The sequence below is a fragment of the Hyla sarda genome, chromosome 1 (genome assembly GCF_029499605.1).
Source record: "Hyla sarda isolate aHylSar1 chromosome 1, aHylSar1.hap1, whole genome shotgun sequence".
Taxonomy (NCBI): domain Eukaryota; kingdom Metazoa; phylum Chordata; class Amphibia; order Anura; family Hylidae; genus Hyla; species Hyla sarda.
Genome location: NC_079189.1, coordinates 307,524,768 through 307,543,792, shown reverse-complemented (window position 1 = coordinate 307,543,792; position 19,025 = coordinate 307,524,768). Strand labels below are relative to the sequence as shown.

At 41.8% G+C, this 19,025-nt stretch overlaps 1 protein-coding gene across 4 annotated transcripts in view; it reads left to right on the top strand.

The window, feature by feature from the left end:
• GTPBP3 (GTP binding protein 3, mitochondrial) overlaps window positions 1–19,025 on the top strand; it is a 101,157-nt gene that overhangs the window by 316 nt on the left and 81,816 nt on the right. For 3 of the 4 annotated variants that reach the window (XM_056518224.1, XM_056518223.1, XM_056518222.1), the window contains exons 2-4: window positions 5,297–5,393; window positions 14,516–14,751; window positions 16,829–16,915. In XM_056518224.1, the coding sequence (XP_056374199.1) occupies window positions 5,353–5,393; window positions 14,516–14,751; window positions 16,829–16,915 (364 nt within the window). In that variant the 5' untranslated portion in view covers window positions 5,297–5,352. Of the gene's footprint in view, window positions 1–9; window positions 30–5,296; window positions 5,394–14,515; window positions 14,752–16,828; window positions 16,916–19,025 lie in introns of those variants that run through there. The other variant, XM_056518225.1, reaches the window with a different exon arrangement.

Sequence of the window (19,025 nt, the reverse complement as noted above, 5' to 3'; positions counted from 1 at the left end):
AAATGGGCTGCTGTGTACTGAACTATTGGGTGTGCGCTTCTGTGGGAAGATGCCTAATATTATATACCAAATTGGGATGGCTCAGGAGGTTATGTGTGTGTGTGGTGCTTACAGCTGATGGAAAACTACAAGGCATTCTGGGAGTTATAGTTTTGCAACAGTTGGATGGAGACACCAGGCATATAAGGGTTAAAACAGAATCTGGTAGGAGCACCTACTTGGCTCCGAACTTTTCCTTTATAACTATCCATCTGCTCTATAACCTGCCTGCAGATAGGACTGCATTTTCCCTGTGACAGGCTCCCTGTTCTTATGTGTATTTTTGTTGCTGCAGATTGTGCTAGCCATTGAAATAAATGGGCAGTAAAAAAAAAAAAAATATGCAGAAAAATGATGAATGTGTGAACATACCAATACTATACAGTACTATAGTTTAGCTTACTCTAGGGCAGTGTTTCCCAACCAGGGTGCCTCCAGGTGTTGCAAACTACAACTCTCAGAATGCCTGGACAGCCTTTGGCTGTCCAGGCATGCTGGGAGTTGTAGTTTTGCAACATCTGGAGGCACCCTGGTTGGGAAACACTGCCTTAAAGGTGTACTCCACCCCTAGACATCTTATCCCTTATCCAAAGGATAGGGGATAAGATGTCTGATCATGGGGGTCCCGCTGCTGGGGACCCCCGCAATAAAGCATGTGGCATCCACCTGTTTCTGCTCCGGAAGCACTGAAGGGTCTGGGTCCCAACCACCGGAACTGAAGTCTGTGACGTCACGACTGCCCCCGTGTGACGTCATGCCCCGTCCCCTCACTGCAAATCTATTGGATGGGGCGTGACCCTCCTGCCAGTGGTCCCGACCCAAACCCTCCAGCGCTTCTGAAGCAGAAACAGGTGGTGGGACCCCTGCGATCAGACATCTTATCCCCTATCCTTTAGATAGGGGATAAAATGTCTATGGGTGGAGTACCCCTTTAAGCGTACATTTACACGTGTAGATTTTCCTAGCAATTATTTCATTTCTGTACTGATTTAAACTCGCAGTGGGAAACCTGCTACAATCTTGCAATAAATGTGGATATGTTAGCCTGAAAAATTTCTGGACAAATGGACAGTGGACGCCGGCAAGACTTGCAGATGCGAATTCTTTCTGTGAAAGCCGGAATAGGAAATTCTACCGTGTGCTTGGGACACAACATCCCATTGAAAACGATGGGACTTTCAGGGGTGTGGAATTTTTTTTTAAAAACTACTTGTCCAAGGGACTAAAACGGAGCAGAATCTACTTGTCCCTCATAACAATCCACTTGTCCTGGTACAAAATAATTGTAACCCAAATAGTATGTAAATAAGTTATTTTCTTAATAAAAACTTGATAGACAGACCAGTATGTCACCCCATTAGGTGGATAGAGTCCCTGATAAGTCCGCCCCATTATTGGAATACTGCAATGCAAAATAACATATCCTGACCGCTGGGAAAGCCCTCCCCCCGATCTCTTGTAAGGGGCCCCGGCAGGAATGGGGGCTTGTTAGCATGACGCAGCGGCCTACAGCCCCCCCATGTATCCCATAGATACGTGGAGGGGGCATTTCAGCAGTCGTGTCATGCAGGGATGGAACATTCCCTTCATGCCGTCTGCTGGGGCCTCATACAAGAGATGGGGGGTTGTCCCAGCGGTCAGACCCCCGTGATCTATCACTTATGGGCATAAGTTATTTTGCACTACAGTAGTCCCCCTTCAGGTAGGTATGTCCCTTTTATCAGGTAGGGATCAAGTAGGGCCCCCTGCTCCATTATATTTGCCCCCTGTGTCATTATATTCCCCCCCCTCTGATGCCCCCTGTGTCATTATATTCCCCCCTCTGTTACCCCTTGTGTCATTATATTTCAGCCCAACCCCCCTCTCCTCTCCCACATTATTTACCAAACCTCCCCTGCTACCTGTACTCCGGCCCGATGTGTGCTCCGGGGCTCGGCGGTCACTTTTGTTACTGGACCGTTAAGAATGTAGTTTTGCCCCTGGTGATCAGGCAGATCCTCATATTAGGCAAGTTTATCTCACTCAGAATTCACACAGGTCCGCTCACACTGTTACTGTACTTACATCTCCCTGCAGCAGTCTATAACAAGACTTCCTTGCGGGGATGCACGCGATAGGTGACGTCATCACAGGCGCTGCACAGGACGTCAGCGTCCCGACGTCCTGAGCTGCGTATGTGATGTCACCAATCGCGCGCATCCCCGCAAGGAAGTCTTGTTATAGACTGCTGCAGGGAGATGTAAGTACAGTAAGGCTGGGTTCACACTACGTTTTCTCCCATACGGGAGCGCATACGGCAGGGGGGAGCTAAAACCTCGCGCTCCCGTATGCCTTCGTATGCGCTCCCGTATGTCATTCATTTCAATGAGCCGGCCGGAGTGAAACGTTCGGTCCGGTCGGCTCATTTTTGCGCCGTATGCGCTTTTACAACCGGACCTAAAACCGTGGTTGACCACAGTTTTAGGTCCGGTCGTAAAAGCGCATACGGCGCAAAAATGAGCCGACCGGTCCGAACGTTTCACTCCGGCCGGCTCATTGAAATGAATGACATACGGGAGCGCATACGGGAGCGCGAGGTTTTAGCTCCCCCCTGCCGTATGCGCTCCCGTATGGGAGAAAACGTAGTGTGAACCCAGCCTAACAGTGTGAGCGGACCTGTGTGAATTCTTCCGGCATTTAACGCTGCTTGCCCGAAGCAGGGCTAAATGCCTGAAGAAATCAACGGCCCAGCGTCCGGAACTGCTTGTCCCGGGCGTTGGGCGATAGGAATTCCACATCCCTGGACTTTGCTGCATCTGAATTGCCAAGCAGAATTTTCCTGTCAGGATCCTGCCCGGAAATGTCACTGTTCGAATGAGGCCCAAGGAAATGCACCAACTATGGAATTCAGTAAGGACAATTTGCCTGTTACGTTCTGTGCCTTTTCTGCTCCATGGTTAGGGGAGCAGACATGCGGCTGAATCTGAACTTATTTTCCATTGAATTTGTTGTGGAAATAGGCACTGACATTCAAAGTACTGTTGGCTACTGACAGATTCTGGCAGAAGATAAAACATTTTGAATCTTCCACCAGTATTTAAGTCCTTGTCAGAAGTACTGTTGCGGATCTTACCCTGTGTGCACCCAGCCAAGTAAAACCCATTGTAAACTCCAGTCATCCGATGCACGGAGTGAACTCCGCTCTTTGCCGGATAACAGGCGACCACAGCCGCCACGCCCCCTCCATTCATCTCTGTGGGAGGAGTCGTGATGGCTAGGTACTAGCCGTCACGCCGTCTCCATAAACATGAATGGAGTGGGCGTGGTTTCATAAACAGCAGCTTCTAGTTCAGAAATAAGATGTTTAGGGGTGGAGTACCCCTTTAACGGAAATTCTTCTAAATGGGTACTCTCGTGGAAAACTTTTTTTTATTTTTTTATTAATCAACTGGTACCAGAAAGTTAAACAGATTTTGTAAATCACTTCTATTAAAAAATCTTAATCCTTCCAGTACTTTTTAGGGGCTGTATACTAAAGAGAAATCCAAAAAAGAAATTAATTTCCTTTGTCATGACCACAGTGCTCTCTGCTGACATCTGCTGCCCATTTTAGGAACTGTCCAGAGCAGCATATGTTTGCTATGGGTAGGGCTGGGCGGTAAGACCAAATATGTGTATCACAGTATTTTTTTTTTTTTACTTACGGCGGTTCCACGGTATATACCGTTATCCCCCCCCAAATCATGTGACCCGCCTTCGCTTTTTTGTCCACCACCCTCCCACCCCAATCATGTGACCCGCGCACGGTGTTCAGCTTCCCCCCCCCCCCCCCCCCAAAATCATGTGACCCACCAGCACTGTTCTGCTCCCCCCAATTAATGATCAGCCCAGCGGGGTACTACTCACATATGTCAAGCACTGCCCTCCTCCTCTTTGTTGGGGGCCGCCGGCGATGGAACTCACTGTACGCCAGTGGTCTCCAACCTGCGGACCTCCAGTTGTTGCAAAACTACAGCTCCCAGCTAGCCCGGACAGCCGTTGGCTGTCCGGGCATGCTGGGAGTTGTAGTTTTGCAACAGCTGGAGGTCCGCAGGTTTGAGACCACTGTTGTACGCTGTATCCCTATGCGTGGGCTGCAAAAGATACAGAAAATAATCTTTTAACTCGCCCACCTCGGCCGCACGCTGGGGACGGGAACGCCGGACAGCCGTCAGCCTATCACCGGCCGGAGCGATGCCCTGCCCTGGCCAGTGATAGGCTGAGCCCACTGTCATGTAAGAAGCCGGCTTCTTGCATGACAGTGGGCTCAGCCTATCATTCTGTCATGTAAGAAGCCGGCTTCTTGCATGACAGTGGGCTCAGCCTATCATTGGCCGGGGCGGGGCATCGCTCCGGCCGGTGATAGGCTGACTGCTGTCCGGCCTAGGTGGGTGAGTTAAAAGTTTATTTTCTGTATCTTTTGCAGCCTGGGCATAGGTATACAGCATACAGCAGTGGTGTCAAACCTGCGGACCTCCAGCTGTTGCAAAACTACAACTCCCATGATGGGAGTTGTAGTTTTGCAACATCTGGAGGTCTGCAGGTTGGAGACCACTGGTGTACAGTTTAGAGTTCCAGCGCCCGGCAGCCCCCAACAAAGAGGAGGAGGGCAGTGCTTGACATTTGTGAGTAGTGCCCCGCTGGGCTGATAATTAATTGGGGGGGGGGGGGGGGGGCAGAACAGTGCTGCCAGGTAACACAGGACTAGTTCCCCGATGTGGGGACAGCGCTGCGCTAGGCTGAGCCTGATAATACATTCCCGAGGGGGAGGAGCCCAACCAGTATTGCGGTATGGGGGAAAATTCATATCGTGCAGCCCAAAAAGTTCTGTATTCGGTATGAACCGGTATACCGTACATCCCTAGCTATGGGGATTTTCTCCTGCTCTGGAAAGTTCCTAAAATGGACAGCAGAGGTCAGCAGAGAGGACTGTGGTCATGACATTAGAGGAAATGCATTTCTTTTTTGGATTTCTCTTTAGTATACAGCCCCTAAAAAGTACTGGAAGGATTAAGATTTTTTAATAGAAGTGATTTACAAATCTGTTTAACTTTCTGGCACCAGTTGATGATTTTTTTTTTTTTATAAGTTTCCATGGGAGTACCCCTTTAAGGGAAAGAAAAATGGCTGCCTTTAATTCCATTACTGTAGGGTACATTCACACCTACATAGCTCTCATTCTGAAGGTCTCCAGGGCTGGTAGTTTTATACTCATTGACAAAATTCTTGGTTGTTTCAGATGAATTTTAAAGATCAGTAATGGAGTGAGGAGTGGACGCAGTACCTTACTTAGACATGTGGTCCTTCAGAAGGTGCTTGAATACATTATCTGGATAGTAAGTATATTAGTAAGATAATTTTTTTATATCAGGGGAAATGTTAAAGCAAATAAGTGTCTGTTTTTCATTCTTTTATGTAACTTTGAACATTTTAACTCTAAGGGAACATTCACAGGTATGTAATCTGCTGCAGAATGTTTGCAGCTAATTTGTTGTCGGCCCATTGAAGTCAATGGGTAGCAACTTAATCTGCTGCAGTATTTCTACAGAGGATTTCAAAAATCGTGCTGAAAAACTCGGCTTATACTCGAGTATATACGGTAAATGCAAATAAATCACCAATCACTCTGCAGGGCCCATGCAGGAATGAATTGGTAATAATCAATTAATATATAAATAAAAATGCAGATAAAAATAATATAGCAGAAATGCACCAATGTCCACTACGGTAGTTAGCCACCGTAGTGGACATGGGTGCATTTCTGCTATATTATTTTTATCTGCATTTTTATCTGCATTTTCATTTGCATTTTTATTTATATATTAATTGATTATTACCAATTCATTCCTGCAAGGGCCCTGCAGAGTGATTGGTGATTTATTTGCATTTACTTACTTATATACATATATTAATAAATCTTTATTAGATCCACTATTTTCTTTCCTCTTTATTCTACACATCCCTAGTGTTCTTGAGGACTGGTATATACATATATTTTCCCATATTTGTAAATTACTTCTATTAAAAAAAATCTTAATCCTTCCAGTACTTATTAGCTGCTGAATGCTACAGAGGAAATTCCTTTCTTTTTGGAACACTGATGACATCACGAGCACAGTGCTCTCTGCTGACATCTCTGTCCATTTTAGCAACCGTGCATAGCAGATGTATGCTAAGGGCAGCATGGTGGCTCAGTGGTTGGCACTGCTGCCTTGCAGTGCTGGGGCCTTGGGTTCAAATCCCACTAAGAAAAACAATACATAAATAAAGACTTATAATTATTATTATTATGATGACATCACAAGCACAGTGCTCTCTGCTGACGTTATCAGAGAGCATTCCAAAAAGAAAAGAATTTCCTCTGTAGTATTCAGCAGCTAATAAGTACAGGAAGGATTAAGATTTTTTAATAGAAGTCATTTACAAATCTGTTTAACTTTCCGGAGCCAGTTGATTTAAAAGAAAAAAGGTTTTCACCGGAGTACCCCTTTAACCTAGGGATCATGCAGTAATCTTTTCTGGTTAAACAGAATTTGTTTTACAAGCCCAAACATAATAAATTTAGGGCTGTATTTTATTTCAGTTAGACATTACAATATATACTTTTATCAATCTTTGTGACATTTAAAAGGTACCTACTGTATTGTACTTGCATTGTTTATGCTCATAGCGTACAAACCGTCCACCAATTCTCATTCAGAGTATTTTAAAGAGTCACTGCAGATGTTCTCCGGTAGGGAAATATAGGTTTCTGGTACTAATCCCTTAAGGGTACATTCACACGTACGCAGATTTGATGCACTGGATTTTCTGCTGCAGATCTCTATGTAACCTAAATGTCTGAGCACAGCTTCTAATCGGCAGTTACAAATCCTGCACATGAAATCTGCTCCGGATCCTGTATGTGTGAACGTACCCTTAATGTTCTGAGCTAGGATGAAGCGCTGCGATTATGAAGAAGATGCCTCAGTAGAAGGTTAAGGAAATATCTTTCAAGGCATTAAGGCCATAGATAAGCATTTGAATGTGTAAATTCCCCCAGCAGTAGATTAAACTATTTCGAGCTAAATCTCCAAAGGGAAATGTAAGGGAATTAACCCATTTGGTACCAGGCAGATTAAAAAAACTTTATTAGGCTGGATTTAAAGATGCAAATTTTAATGCAGTTTTTCTTGTGGTTAATTTTTAAACCGAACACATGAGTAGATACAAAAGGGAGGAGAAAATTAATTCTGTCCTTCATACTTTGGGCTTTGCCTTAATTTACAGCACCAAAAGTAATGTGTTATCTAGCCTTAGGCAAAGTTTCCACTTGGTTTTTTTCTGGCAGTTTTTGGAATATTGCCACTGCAGTTTTTGGGCCAAAGTCAGAAGTGAATCCATAAGGCTAAGTCTCCACTTGGTTTTTTTGTTCTGCGTTTTTAGGGATTAAAAACCGCCAGAAAAACCGCCAGTGCAATGTACGTCATTATGTATTTGTGTGGAAATTGCACCTTGGTATTTTTTTTGGTACCCAAAATTTGTTGGGTACCAGAAAAAAAAATGCAGCAGTGATGGAATTTTTTTAAATAAATGCAATGTATATATTTTATAACCCAATTTTTATTATTTTTTAATGAAGTGTGTGTTTCACTTTTTTTTTTTTTTTCTCTCAATTTTTTACATTTTTTTATGTAGTACTACTACTCCGAGCATGGAACAGACAGTTCCATGATGGGAGTGGTAGTACCCGTACTATAGACATATCGCCCTGGGTGTCAGTCCTGACACCCGATGTGATCGTCCCTAATATAGCAGAGAAGCGAGCGGGTCTATACAGCGCTCGCCTCTCCGCACTATATTCTGGCCAGTGATGTCAATAGAAATTCATATCACTCATTCATATTTTCCGCCCAGAGCTGTGATTGGCCGGATGGTTGCAGCCAATCACAGATCTGAGGAAAAAATGAATGAATGAATGAGTGGCCGGCCGGAGTATAGTGCAGAGCAGGGATGCGAGTGATGTATACAGCCGCTCCATCTCTGCTATAGACAGGACGATCACAGCAGATGTCAGTAGTGATACGCGCTGTGATCTGTTCTTATCTGCAAGTACTACTACTCCCAACATGGAGCACACTCTGCTCCATTCTGGGAGCTGTAGTACCTGCATTAATAGACAGATCACAGCGAGTTTAACTTCTGACACCCACTGCGATCTGTCCATTAATGCAGGTACTACAGCTCCCAGCATGAGGCAGTGTGTTTTCAATGTTGGGAGTAGTAGTAGCTGCAGATATGGAAAGATCACAGCGGATGTCACTCCTCCTGACACCTGCTGTGATCCTCCTGTATAATGTATGGATGTGGCCGGCGCTCTTCTATGGTCCCCTGCACGGCCATATAAATATATATACACACATATTCCTATTTCTCACAGAGAGCTGTGATTGGCTGGAACCATCTGGCCAATCACAGCTCTGTGGGAAATATGAATAAGTGTAAATATATGTCAGGGCAGGGGACCACAGAAGAGCGGCCGGCCGCATCTATGTATTATGCAGGAGAATCACAATGGGCGATCTGTCTATTAGTACAGGTAGTACTACTCCCATCATGGAAAAGTGTGTTCCATGCTGGGAGTAGTAGTACTAACTAAAAAATTTAAATAAAGAAAAAAAGTGAAAAAAACACACACAATACATTTTTATAATTGTCGGCTACATTTTTATTTCCCCGCACACATAAATTGATCCCTGTTTAAAAAGTAATAAAATGTTTTTATAATATATATATATATATATATATATATATATATATATATATATATATATATATATCTCTACCCTCTACCCTCTACCCTCTAATCTCTATCTACGTGTGTGTATGTTCCACAAAAACTTTCAAATGGCTAAAGATATTAACATGAAACTTGGCACACAAGTTACTTATATGTCAACAACAAACATAGGATAGGTAATTTAACCCTTACTCACCCCCATTTGCCAGGGGTGCGGTTTATGTTTAAAGTCCCATGCAAGTCAATGGGAAATATGTTACTGCATAACTTCCAAACGGCTGGAGATATTCCGATAATACTTGGTCACATGTTATTTATATGTCCACTTAAAATATAGGATAATTAATTTAACCCTTAACTACCCCCATTTGTGAGGGTCGTGGTTTTAGTTTAGCGTCCCATGCAAAGCAATTGGAAATGTATGTTCCCATATAATTTCCGTACAGCTGGAGCTATTTCATTACCTGGTATACATATTAGGAGGTCGGGGATATGACAACAATATATGAGGACTGCATATGAAGTCAAAAGCTTCCTCCTTTGTTTATTTTCCTCCCCAAAAAGGATTAGGAAGGAAAAACCGGGCAACGCCGGGTACTCAGCTAGTGAAAAATATACATTTCCGTTAGAAACAATTTTTTTTCCTTCACTACTGTATCTTTTTTTTTTTTTTTTATTAGTTTTTTTTTTTAATGGTACCCTACGAAATTTTATTCAAAACGGGTATCTCCATGACTTTTTGGATCGCTAAAGTCCAAAAAAGATTAAAAACCGCCTGCAAAAACACCAAAGTTAAACCCCACATATCGTTTTTCTTGGCGTTTTCTCACTCCCATAGACTTCTATTGGAGCAAAACACCACGATTTTGACTAAAAACGCCTGTTTGAGCGACAGTGTTTTTTTCAAAACGCCAAGGAGCTGCAAAAAAAGTGAAAAAATGCCAAAAGGATAAAAAAAAAACGCCAAGTGGAATTCGAAATTTGCGATTTCTCATTGATTTACAGCTAACATCTGGCCGCAGTGTTTTTTGGCTAAAAAAAGCCATGCGGCAGAATTGGCGTTTTTCTTGGCGTTTTGCCACAAAAAAACAAGTGGAGACTTGGCCTAAGGGAGGAGAAGTATAAGTCCTTCCTTTTTATATGTCCTATTCCTTTTGAATACACTTCTGGCTTTGGCTCAAAAACTGCAGTGGTAGTTTTCCAAAAACTGCAGAAAAAAAAACTTAGCCTTAGGGTGGGTTCACACTACGTTTTGATGATCCGACTGGGAGGGGAGTGAAAACCGGGCACTCCCGTATCCCAGCCAGACCTGGCCCGATCTAATTAATTTGAATGAGCCGACCGGAGTTATATAATGACTCCGGTCGGTTAATTTTTACCCCGTATCCAGTTTTCTGACCGGACCTAAAACCGTGGTATACCGCTCCCCTAGTGATCAGCTTGTTTTGCTGTAGAAAGCGCTAAGTGATGCTTACATGTCCATTGTTGGTGTTTTCAACAATAGACAGGGGTCAGCAAGGGCCCATTTTCTGGTCTGCAGCTATACAGCCCACTATGCTGCAAGCTTAATTTGTACTGTGTGATCTCACACCTTTTTATTTCAGGGCCTGCAGTAACTTTTTCGGCAATTTGTGCTATAGTAGCCCTTCACTCCCCATAGATGTGAATAAACTGTGGACACTTATAACTCTATTGCCAATTTACGAATTGTGCTTTTTTGGAGCACATTCCGTCTGTGCTAGATACTGTATGCTTGGGATATCCCACAAAACCTGCCTTTTTGCAGATGTTTTTTTTATTTATTTTTTGCCTAAGTGCGACTTTCGCACATCATAAATTTGTGACCACTGTAAAATGAAAACTGAAATTTGCTTAGGTAACTCTTTCATAACTTTCTGCTTACCCAAAAAAGTGCTTAGGCACACATGTGGTATTAAGGCTCTAAATACCTTGAGAAATGGACCCCATTGAATTTAACCCCTTAATGACACAGAACGTATATATACGTCCTGCGCCAGCTCCCGGGATATGAAGCGGGCGATGTGCGGTATTAACCCTTTAGAAGCGGCGGTCAAAGCTGACCGCCGCTTCTAAAGTGAAAGTGACCCGGCTGCTCAGTCGGGCTGTTCGGGACCGCCGCGGTAAAATCGTGGCATCCCGAACAGCTGATCGGACACCGGGAGGGCCCTTACCTGCCTCCTCGGTGTCCGATCGACGAATGACTGCTCCGTGCCTGAGATCCAGGCAGGAGCAGTCAAGCGCCGATAATGCTGATCACAGGCGTGTTAATACACGCCTGTGATCTGTGTAAAAGATCAGTGTGTGCAGTGTTATAGGTCCCTATGGGACCTATAACACTGCAAAAAAAAATGTAAAAAAAAGTGTTAATAAAGGTCATTTAACCCCTTCCCTAATAAAAGTTTGAATCACCCCCCTTTTCCCATAAAAAAAATAAAAGTGTAAAAAAAATAAATAAATAAACATATGTGGTATCGCCGCGTGTGTAAATGTCCGAACTATAAAAATATATCATTAATTAAACCGCACGGTCAATGGCGTACGCACAAAAAAATTCCGAAGTCCAAAAAAGCGTATTTTGGTCACTTTTTATACCATTAAAAAATGAATAAAAAGTGATCAAAAAGTCCGATCAAAACAAATATCATACCGATAAAAACTTCAGATCACGGCGCAAAAAATGAGTCCTCATACCGCCCTGTACGTGGAAAAATAAAAAAGTTATAGGGGTCAGAAGATGACATTTTTAAACGTATAAATTTTCCTGCATGTAGTTATGATTTTTTCCAGAAGTGCGACAAAATCAAACCTATATAAGTAGGGTATCATTTTAACCGTATGGACCTACAGAATAAAGATAAGGTGTAATTTTTACCGAAATATGCACTGCGTAGAAACGGAAGCCCCCAAAAGTGACAAAATGGCGTTTTTTTTTCCGATTTTGTCGCACAATGATTTTTTTTTCCGTTTCCCCATGCAGCCGTGTCACTTTAGAAGCGGCGGTCAGCTTTGACCGCCGCTTCTAAAGGGTTAATACCGCACATCGCCGCGATCGGTGATGTGTGGTATTAGCCACGGGTCCCGGCCGTTGATGAGCGCCGGGACCGACGCGATATGATGCGGGATCGCGGCACGATCCCGCTTCATATCGCGGGAGCCGGCGCAGGAGGTAAATATTTGTCCTGCGTGGTTAAAGGGGTATTCCAGGCCAAAACTTTTTTTTTATATCAACTGGCTCCGGAAAGTTAAACAGATTTGTAAATTACTTCTATTAAAAAATCTTAATCCTTCTAATAGTTATTAGCTTCTGAAGTTGAGTTGTTGTTTTCCGTCTAACTGCTCTCTGATGACTCGCGTCCTGGGAGCTGTGCAGTTCCTATGGGGATATTCTCCCATCATGCACAGCTCCCGGGACGTGACATCATCATTGAGCAGTTATACAGAAAACTTCAGAAGCTAATAACTATTGGAAGGATAAAGATTTTTTAATAGAAGTAATTTACAAATCTGTTTAACTTTCCGGAGCCAGTTGAGATATATATAAAAATAAGGATTTGCCTGGAATACCCCTTTAAGGGAACGTTTACATGCTAGATACATTTTTCTATCATAAGAAATGTATCAAAGTGTATAAATGGTTTAATATTTGTACACTGATATATTGCTTAAAAATTACTAAGACAAAGTCTGTGCAGATAGGGGATAAGTATTCGGACATGAGATATCTCATTTAGGTTAGGATTCCACTTGGTTTTTTTTCTGGCAGTTTTTCTGGCAGTTTTTGGAATACAGCCACTGCAGTTTTTGAGCCACAGTCAGAAGTGGATCCATAAGGGAGGAGAAGTATAAGTACTTCCTTTATATGTCCTATTCCTTTTGAATACACTTCTGGCTTTGGCTCAAAAACTGCAGTGGCAGTTCTCCAAAAACTGCCAGAAAAAAAACAAGTGGAATCCTAGCCTTAAAGGGGTATTCCAGGCAAAACCTTTTTTTATATATATCAACTGGCTCCGGAAAGTTAAACAGATTTGTAAATTACTTCTATTAAAAAATCTTTATCCTTCCAATAGTTATTAGCTTCTGAAATTTTCTGTCTAACTGCTCAATGATGATGTTACGTTCCAGGAGCTGTGCATGATGGGAAAATATCCCCATAGGAGCTGCACAGCTCCTGGGACATGAGTCATCAGAAAGCAGTTAGACAGAAAACAACAACTCAACTTCAGAAGCTAATAACTATTGGAAGGATTAAGATTTTTTAATAGAAGTAACTTAAAAATCTGTTTAACTTTCCGGAGCCAGTTGATATATAAAAAAAAAGTTTTGGCCTCGAATACCCCTTTAACTATCTGTTTTTCAGCTTTAAGTGATAAGAAGAGTGTTTGTACTACTTGTCAGTGGAGAGTTAAATTTAAAGGAAATCAGTCATCAGTGTCACGTGCACTAACCTTTCGGTACAGACAGGTAGTGCAGATGACACTGATGACAACCATACTTACCTGGTCACATTCCATGCTGTGGTTCTCACGCAATCTACTGCTATATCAAAGCTTAGTGATGTCACTGCTGCTATTTGCTAGCAGTGGGACCCGGCTGAGAACAGCAGCTGCGACGTTGCTAAGCAGCTGCAACGTTGCTAAGCGCTGCCCACCCATGCTCCAAGTTGGCCCCAGAATAGAAGATATGGTGGAAGATGCAGGAGAACCAAAGCTTACAACGGGTCCATGTAAGTATGGTTATCATCAGTGTCACCTATGCTACCAGTCTGTACCGACAGGTTAGTGACAGATTAAATATGTCATATAATATATGACATTAAATATAAATCATGCTGAATGGAGTCTTGTATATTATTACTATAAAAATCTCTAGTTCATGGTTTTTTTTAATTTTTTTTATTTTTTGTTCCTGTCTTTATTTATTTTTTCAAGAATGTAAAAATTCCTTTCTGTCAGATTTGGATTATAATTGCATTTATTATTTTTTCATAATTTTAATACATGGATTATGCTAATAGTTAAGATTGTTTTCTTTTAAAGGAGTACTCTAGTGCAGACTATTCCCACTCCGTTGTGCTCGGGCTGAAAAAAATTTAATAAAATTGAAAAAACACTTTCACTCACCTTCCTGTGTTCCCCTGGAGCATCGCTACAGCTGATCGGTCCTCCGGTCCACTTTTTATCCTTCTTCCTGTGCACGGATAGTCACACGGTGCTCATCCTATCACAGACCCAGACGGGACAGCCTGTGCACAGGAAAAAGGATGAAGACCCAACCGGAGGACCAATCAGCTGTAGCGGCGATCTGGGGGAACGCAGTTTTCAAATTTATTTTTTATTTTATATATTTTTTTCCAGCCCGGGCACAACGGAGTGGGAATATTGTGCAGTAGACTACTCCTATTTAAGTGAGAGTATAATTAATTTATTACACAACATGACTAGTGCCATGACTGATACAAAAGATAAGAGATAATGGGGCAGATTTATTACTGCTGGAAACTAGGTTGGGTATTAGATGCACTACATTTATCACAGTGGCTTATGCAGAATTATACATTTTCTGCCTCTTGATAGATATATCATCTTTCCCTATGCCCTCCTCTTGATTGGCTCCCTTTTTTTGTGACATTTATAATCAATAACTGACTTTTCTTTGTAGTCCTGTAAAGAATTGGATATGCCATCATGTTAGAGATACCATATTTGCCCTCTCATCTGGCCATGGGAAATGTGGAGTGGCAGTTATCAGGACAAGTGGCCCTGCTAGTCAGAAGACTCTGCACCTCCTAACAAAGTGGCAGACATTGCCTCCTCCACGGCAAGTAAAACTTGCTTCAATTTTGTGTCCGAAATCTGGGGAGCTGTTGGACAGAGGACTGGTGGTATGGTTTTCAGGTATTCAGTGGATTTTTTTATTATTTGTTAGGCAAACTTTACTTTTTCTGCAGTCCAATGTATACAGTATTTATAAGTGCCTAAAGAAAAATACTTTGCAGCCTGTATAAAAAATAAATAAAAATAATTACGTTTTATGTGTCTGTTAATGTTTACATTTCTTAAAGGGGTTTTTCTAATTTTTACAAATTGAAAGCCTATCCTCATAATAGGCCGCTAATCTCTGATTGGCAGATGCAGAAACTTGGCACCCCCACTGATCACGTGTTCAGGTGAGCCAAAGCGCCTAAATGTAAGCAATGTACATAAGCTGGACGCTTCTGCTTTGTACATTCTGAAGTGGTGGCACTGGGTTGTTGCAGCTTAGCATCTATTCACTGCAGTAACCTGGCGTCACCACTACATTTTGTTCGGAGTCTGTTTCGTCATGTGGACCTACATTGTGTACATCAAGGCGCTGTGGATTGACTGAACAGCTGATTGGCTGTGATGTTGAGTATCAGCCCCCACAAATCAAATATACTGTTCTGATTTATTTTTTTTTTTTTGTAAGGTTTCCTCTAGAAAATTGTCCTGCTACTGGGACCTCTAGTAGTCAGCTGTGAACTTAAATGGGTATTCCAGGATTATTCTTTTATTTGATTATGCTAGAGGGGCTGTATAGTTAGTGTAGTTCATAATATAATGTCTGTACCTGTGTGTGATGGTGGTCTCACAATTTTTCTGTGATTTTCGCCCAAATCTTTATTTTTAACAGCATACAAATTTACTCAGTTTTTCTCAGGTTGAAGTGCAGCCGAGACATGACCTCACTAGTCAGGTGTGCAAAGGGTGGAGCGACTGCTGGGTGGGAGAGAGATCATTCTGCAACTGATTGTATTTTTGCAACAGCTGGCGGCACCCTGGTTAGAAAACATTGGTCTTTTGAATGGAATGCAGCTCAGTTGTGTTTCAATGGGTGGGATGGATGATGTTTGGAAGGGAGGAAGGTGACCTTACACTTACAAACAAGGAACTTGGGGATTTGTTGTTTGAGAGAACGAACTCCAACAGAAAATACCCAGTTCACAAAAAGATAGCCTCAGAGTTATGGTAATCTCACAACATAGTCATTTAGCCCCAAGACAAGCGCAGATCCTTTCTAAGCATGTCCATTACTGTCTGGCAGGTACATACTAAAATAACCTTATGGTGGATAACCCCTTTAAATCCGTATGCAGTAATTTAAATCCATTGGGCTACCGTGTTAATGAAAATGTAGCATTACATGATGGCCATTGATGAAGCATCACTGTTACACTTTTATTGATGTCCGATCAGTAGTCTGATGCCCAAGACTGTTGCTAACAGCCTAGTCATTGAGCTCAGCAGGTTTCTGAAGTGCTGCCATTAAAGGCAGTGCAACAGAAGAAGTTCCCTAAACGGCTGACACTATATGGCAGTTGTTAAAGGGTAAATCACAAACAAGTAGGGGCATACACAGCATATGCCATACATTTCTGCTTTTGTTCTGGTTCCATCACTGGGACTTCAGAGCCAGATTCAATTGGTTTGCATGGATCACACTTAAATGCCTGGATTGGGAATACCACTTGATCATAGTTTGGTTGTCTCTCCTACTCTTACCAGTAGTAATCCTTCATAATGTATTTCTATACAGAGAGCAACAATGACCTCTTCAGACTTCTTTCGGGTACTACATAGCATATTGTACAAGGACTTACAAAGATGCTGGATTTTATTCAGCTGGACACTAGGAGACCGGGAACAAAAGCTCTTTTTTTCTTATTTTGGACCTCATGCACATGCTTTTGGGAAACTAACCATGATATCTTTAAACATGATTTGTAGTTCCAAATGTATGACGTTTTTGGTAAGGATGTTGAAATTTTTTTTTCCCCTCACTATGTGCATCTACCAAGATATGTTAAATCTACGGTAAGTTGTCTTTAGACATTTACAATTACATATGCAAGCAATGAAGTATTTACATTCTTCTGAAATTTTGTCTAGGTAATGAATGCATGATGAATTAGAAGCAAAGATTCTGACTGGCTAGCTGACTGATTTCTTTCAGGTCCTCATAGCTTCACAGGAGAAGACTGCTGTGAATACCATGTGCATGGGGGTCTTGCAGTGGTCCGCGGTGTCCTCCAGGCTTTAGGTATGCCTCACAGATTTTAATCAGAACTTGGCCGTACAGAGACACCAAAGTATCGGCCCATCCTCTTACCTGCTGGTGTCTAGCACTGTTATTGGCTAGTACTGTCATATTACTTAAAATATATTATACCTTTTAGTTGCATCTATAGATTGTTGTTCTATGGATTAGTTAATGAAGCTAACCAGGATATATTTGAGTGAATGTTTAGATATGATGACAGAGGGATTACTAGTTTATAGGCCATATGTCAAATGAACCCAATGTAGAAGGTGCAACATGTGAGCACAGTTTGACTACTCTTAAGGCTAGGTTCAGACTACGGAATTTCCGCCTGCAATTCCTCTTTGAAATTGCAGGCGGAAATTCTGTTTGCTAAAATGTATAGTGTATTGAATGGGTTTCTGTTCACAAATTCATACTTCGGAATTTGTGAAGCGGAATTTGTGAATGGAAAATCCGCTTGGAAATTTCCGCCTGAAGAAAGGGGTTGCTCTTTCTTTAGGCAGAAATCTGCGTGGAACACATTGAAGTCTATTGGAGACTGCAGTGTCCGCGCGGTCCTAGCGCCGACTGATTCAGTCAGCGCAGGCCGCACTCGGAATCTCCGGGCGGAAATTTTCTGCCCGGAGATTTCGCAGTCTGAACCTAGCCTAACAGAATTTTACCACCAACTACACTCTGCCTATGCCCAGAAAAGGTGATGGGTGACTGGTCTCTGGGTGCTCCACACATTACAAGAACCTGTCTCCTTTGTCTTCTTTTTCACTGGAAAGGCTGTCGCACATGCCTGTTGCTGCTCCATTCATCTCTACAGGCTTGATATGTATAGTTAGCAAAATTCCACTGATTAATTCATTGTGGGGCAGCGTTTGTAAAAATGTTGGCAACCTTGAACTACCTCTATCCCTAAATATGTAAATCTATGAATCCTGAAACAATTTCATGCTCAGTTTTTATTTGCTAGTCTAAACAAGTAGCAAAGTGAGGCCATGTTCACCTGTAGGAATTTCCCATTCGAAGTCCGCATTGGAATTGGACCGCGCTTATGTCTGTGGTAAATTGGCCTAGACATTAGCGCTGATTCCAGATAATTTTGAATGGCCCAAATTCACCAAGAAATTCAGTGAAGAAAAGTTCCCTGCTGAATTTCCTCAGTGTGGGCATACCCTAACTATACATTGTGAAATTTGTGTGCCCTTATGGGGAGAATTATCAAGCTGTTCCCATCATTTTTTATTTTGCTGTAAAAAGGCGCATATTTATTGTGCAAAGCGTTTTTTGCACAAAACAAAAAAGTGTCCATTGATTATATACCATTTTCACATAAATGGCTGTGAGAAGCAGAATTCCATCTTGTCTTATGCAGTGGACGATATTTACTGTATGCGTCCTTTTAATTTTAGAGCATGGGAGCATGTCATTCAAAAAATGCGCAAATATAGACCAGGGTAGAGGCACCCTTTGGAAAACATCGGCAGAACCCTTGTTAAGTTTAGTCCCTTGTTATACTGCTCTAATAACAAAGTTATGTGCTCTAACACTGTCATGTTTGGTTATGTCCTTTTTTTTTTATTTAATTTTTTTATGTTATTTAGTTATTTATATTATTAAAATGTGTTTTCTCTGCAGCATGTATGGATTAAAATGGATTAAATATTCCCATTTATTAATTTTCCCACCACTTACCATTTAAAATTTTTGCAGAGATGGCGTGTATCCATTTATTAAATTGTTCCATCTTTTTACCCTATTAAATGTAAAAAATCTCATTTCTTTCTAATCTACGAATCAGTACTTTTGGTAAAGAACTGTTTTGCTTTAATATCTCCACCTGCCCGCAGCTGTTTGTATCGAGTCTACCGTAATTTCAAATTTCTCCATGTAAAAAAGCCAAACCCTTTTTTTTATTTTTTTTTATGTCCTATAAATGGCAACGTGTGGCTGAATTATCTAACTCTTTGACAAGGAAAAATTGCTGTGTATTTTAGATTGTGGTGTCCTGTTAAAAAAAAAAAATGCTCTATGAAAAATGTCTGTGCTTTTGGTGGCTCTAAGCGCTTTCTGAGGTAATAAAAAAAAAAAAAAAAAAAAAAAATTAAAAAAACGTGAT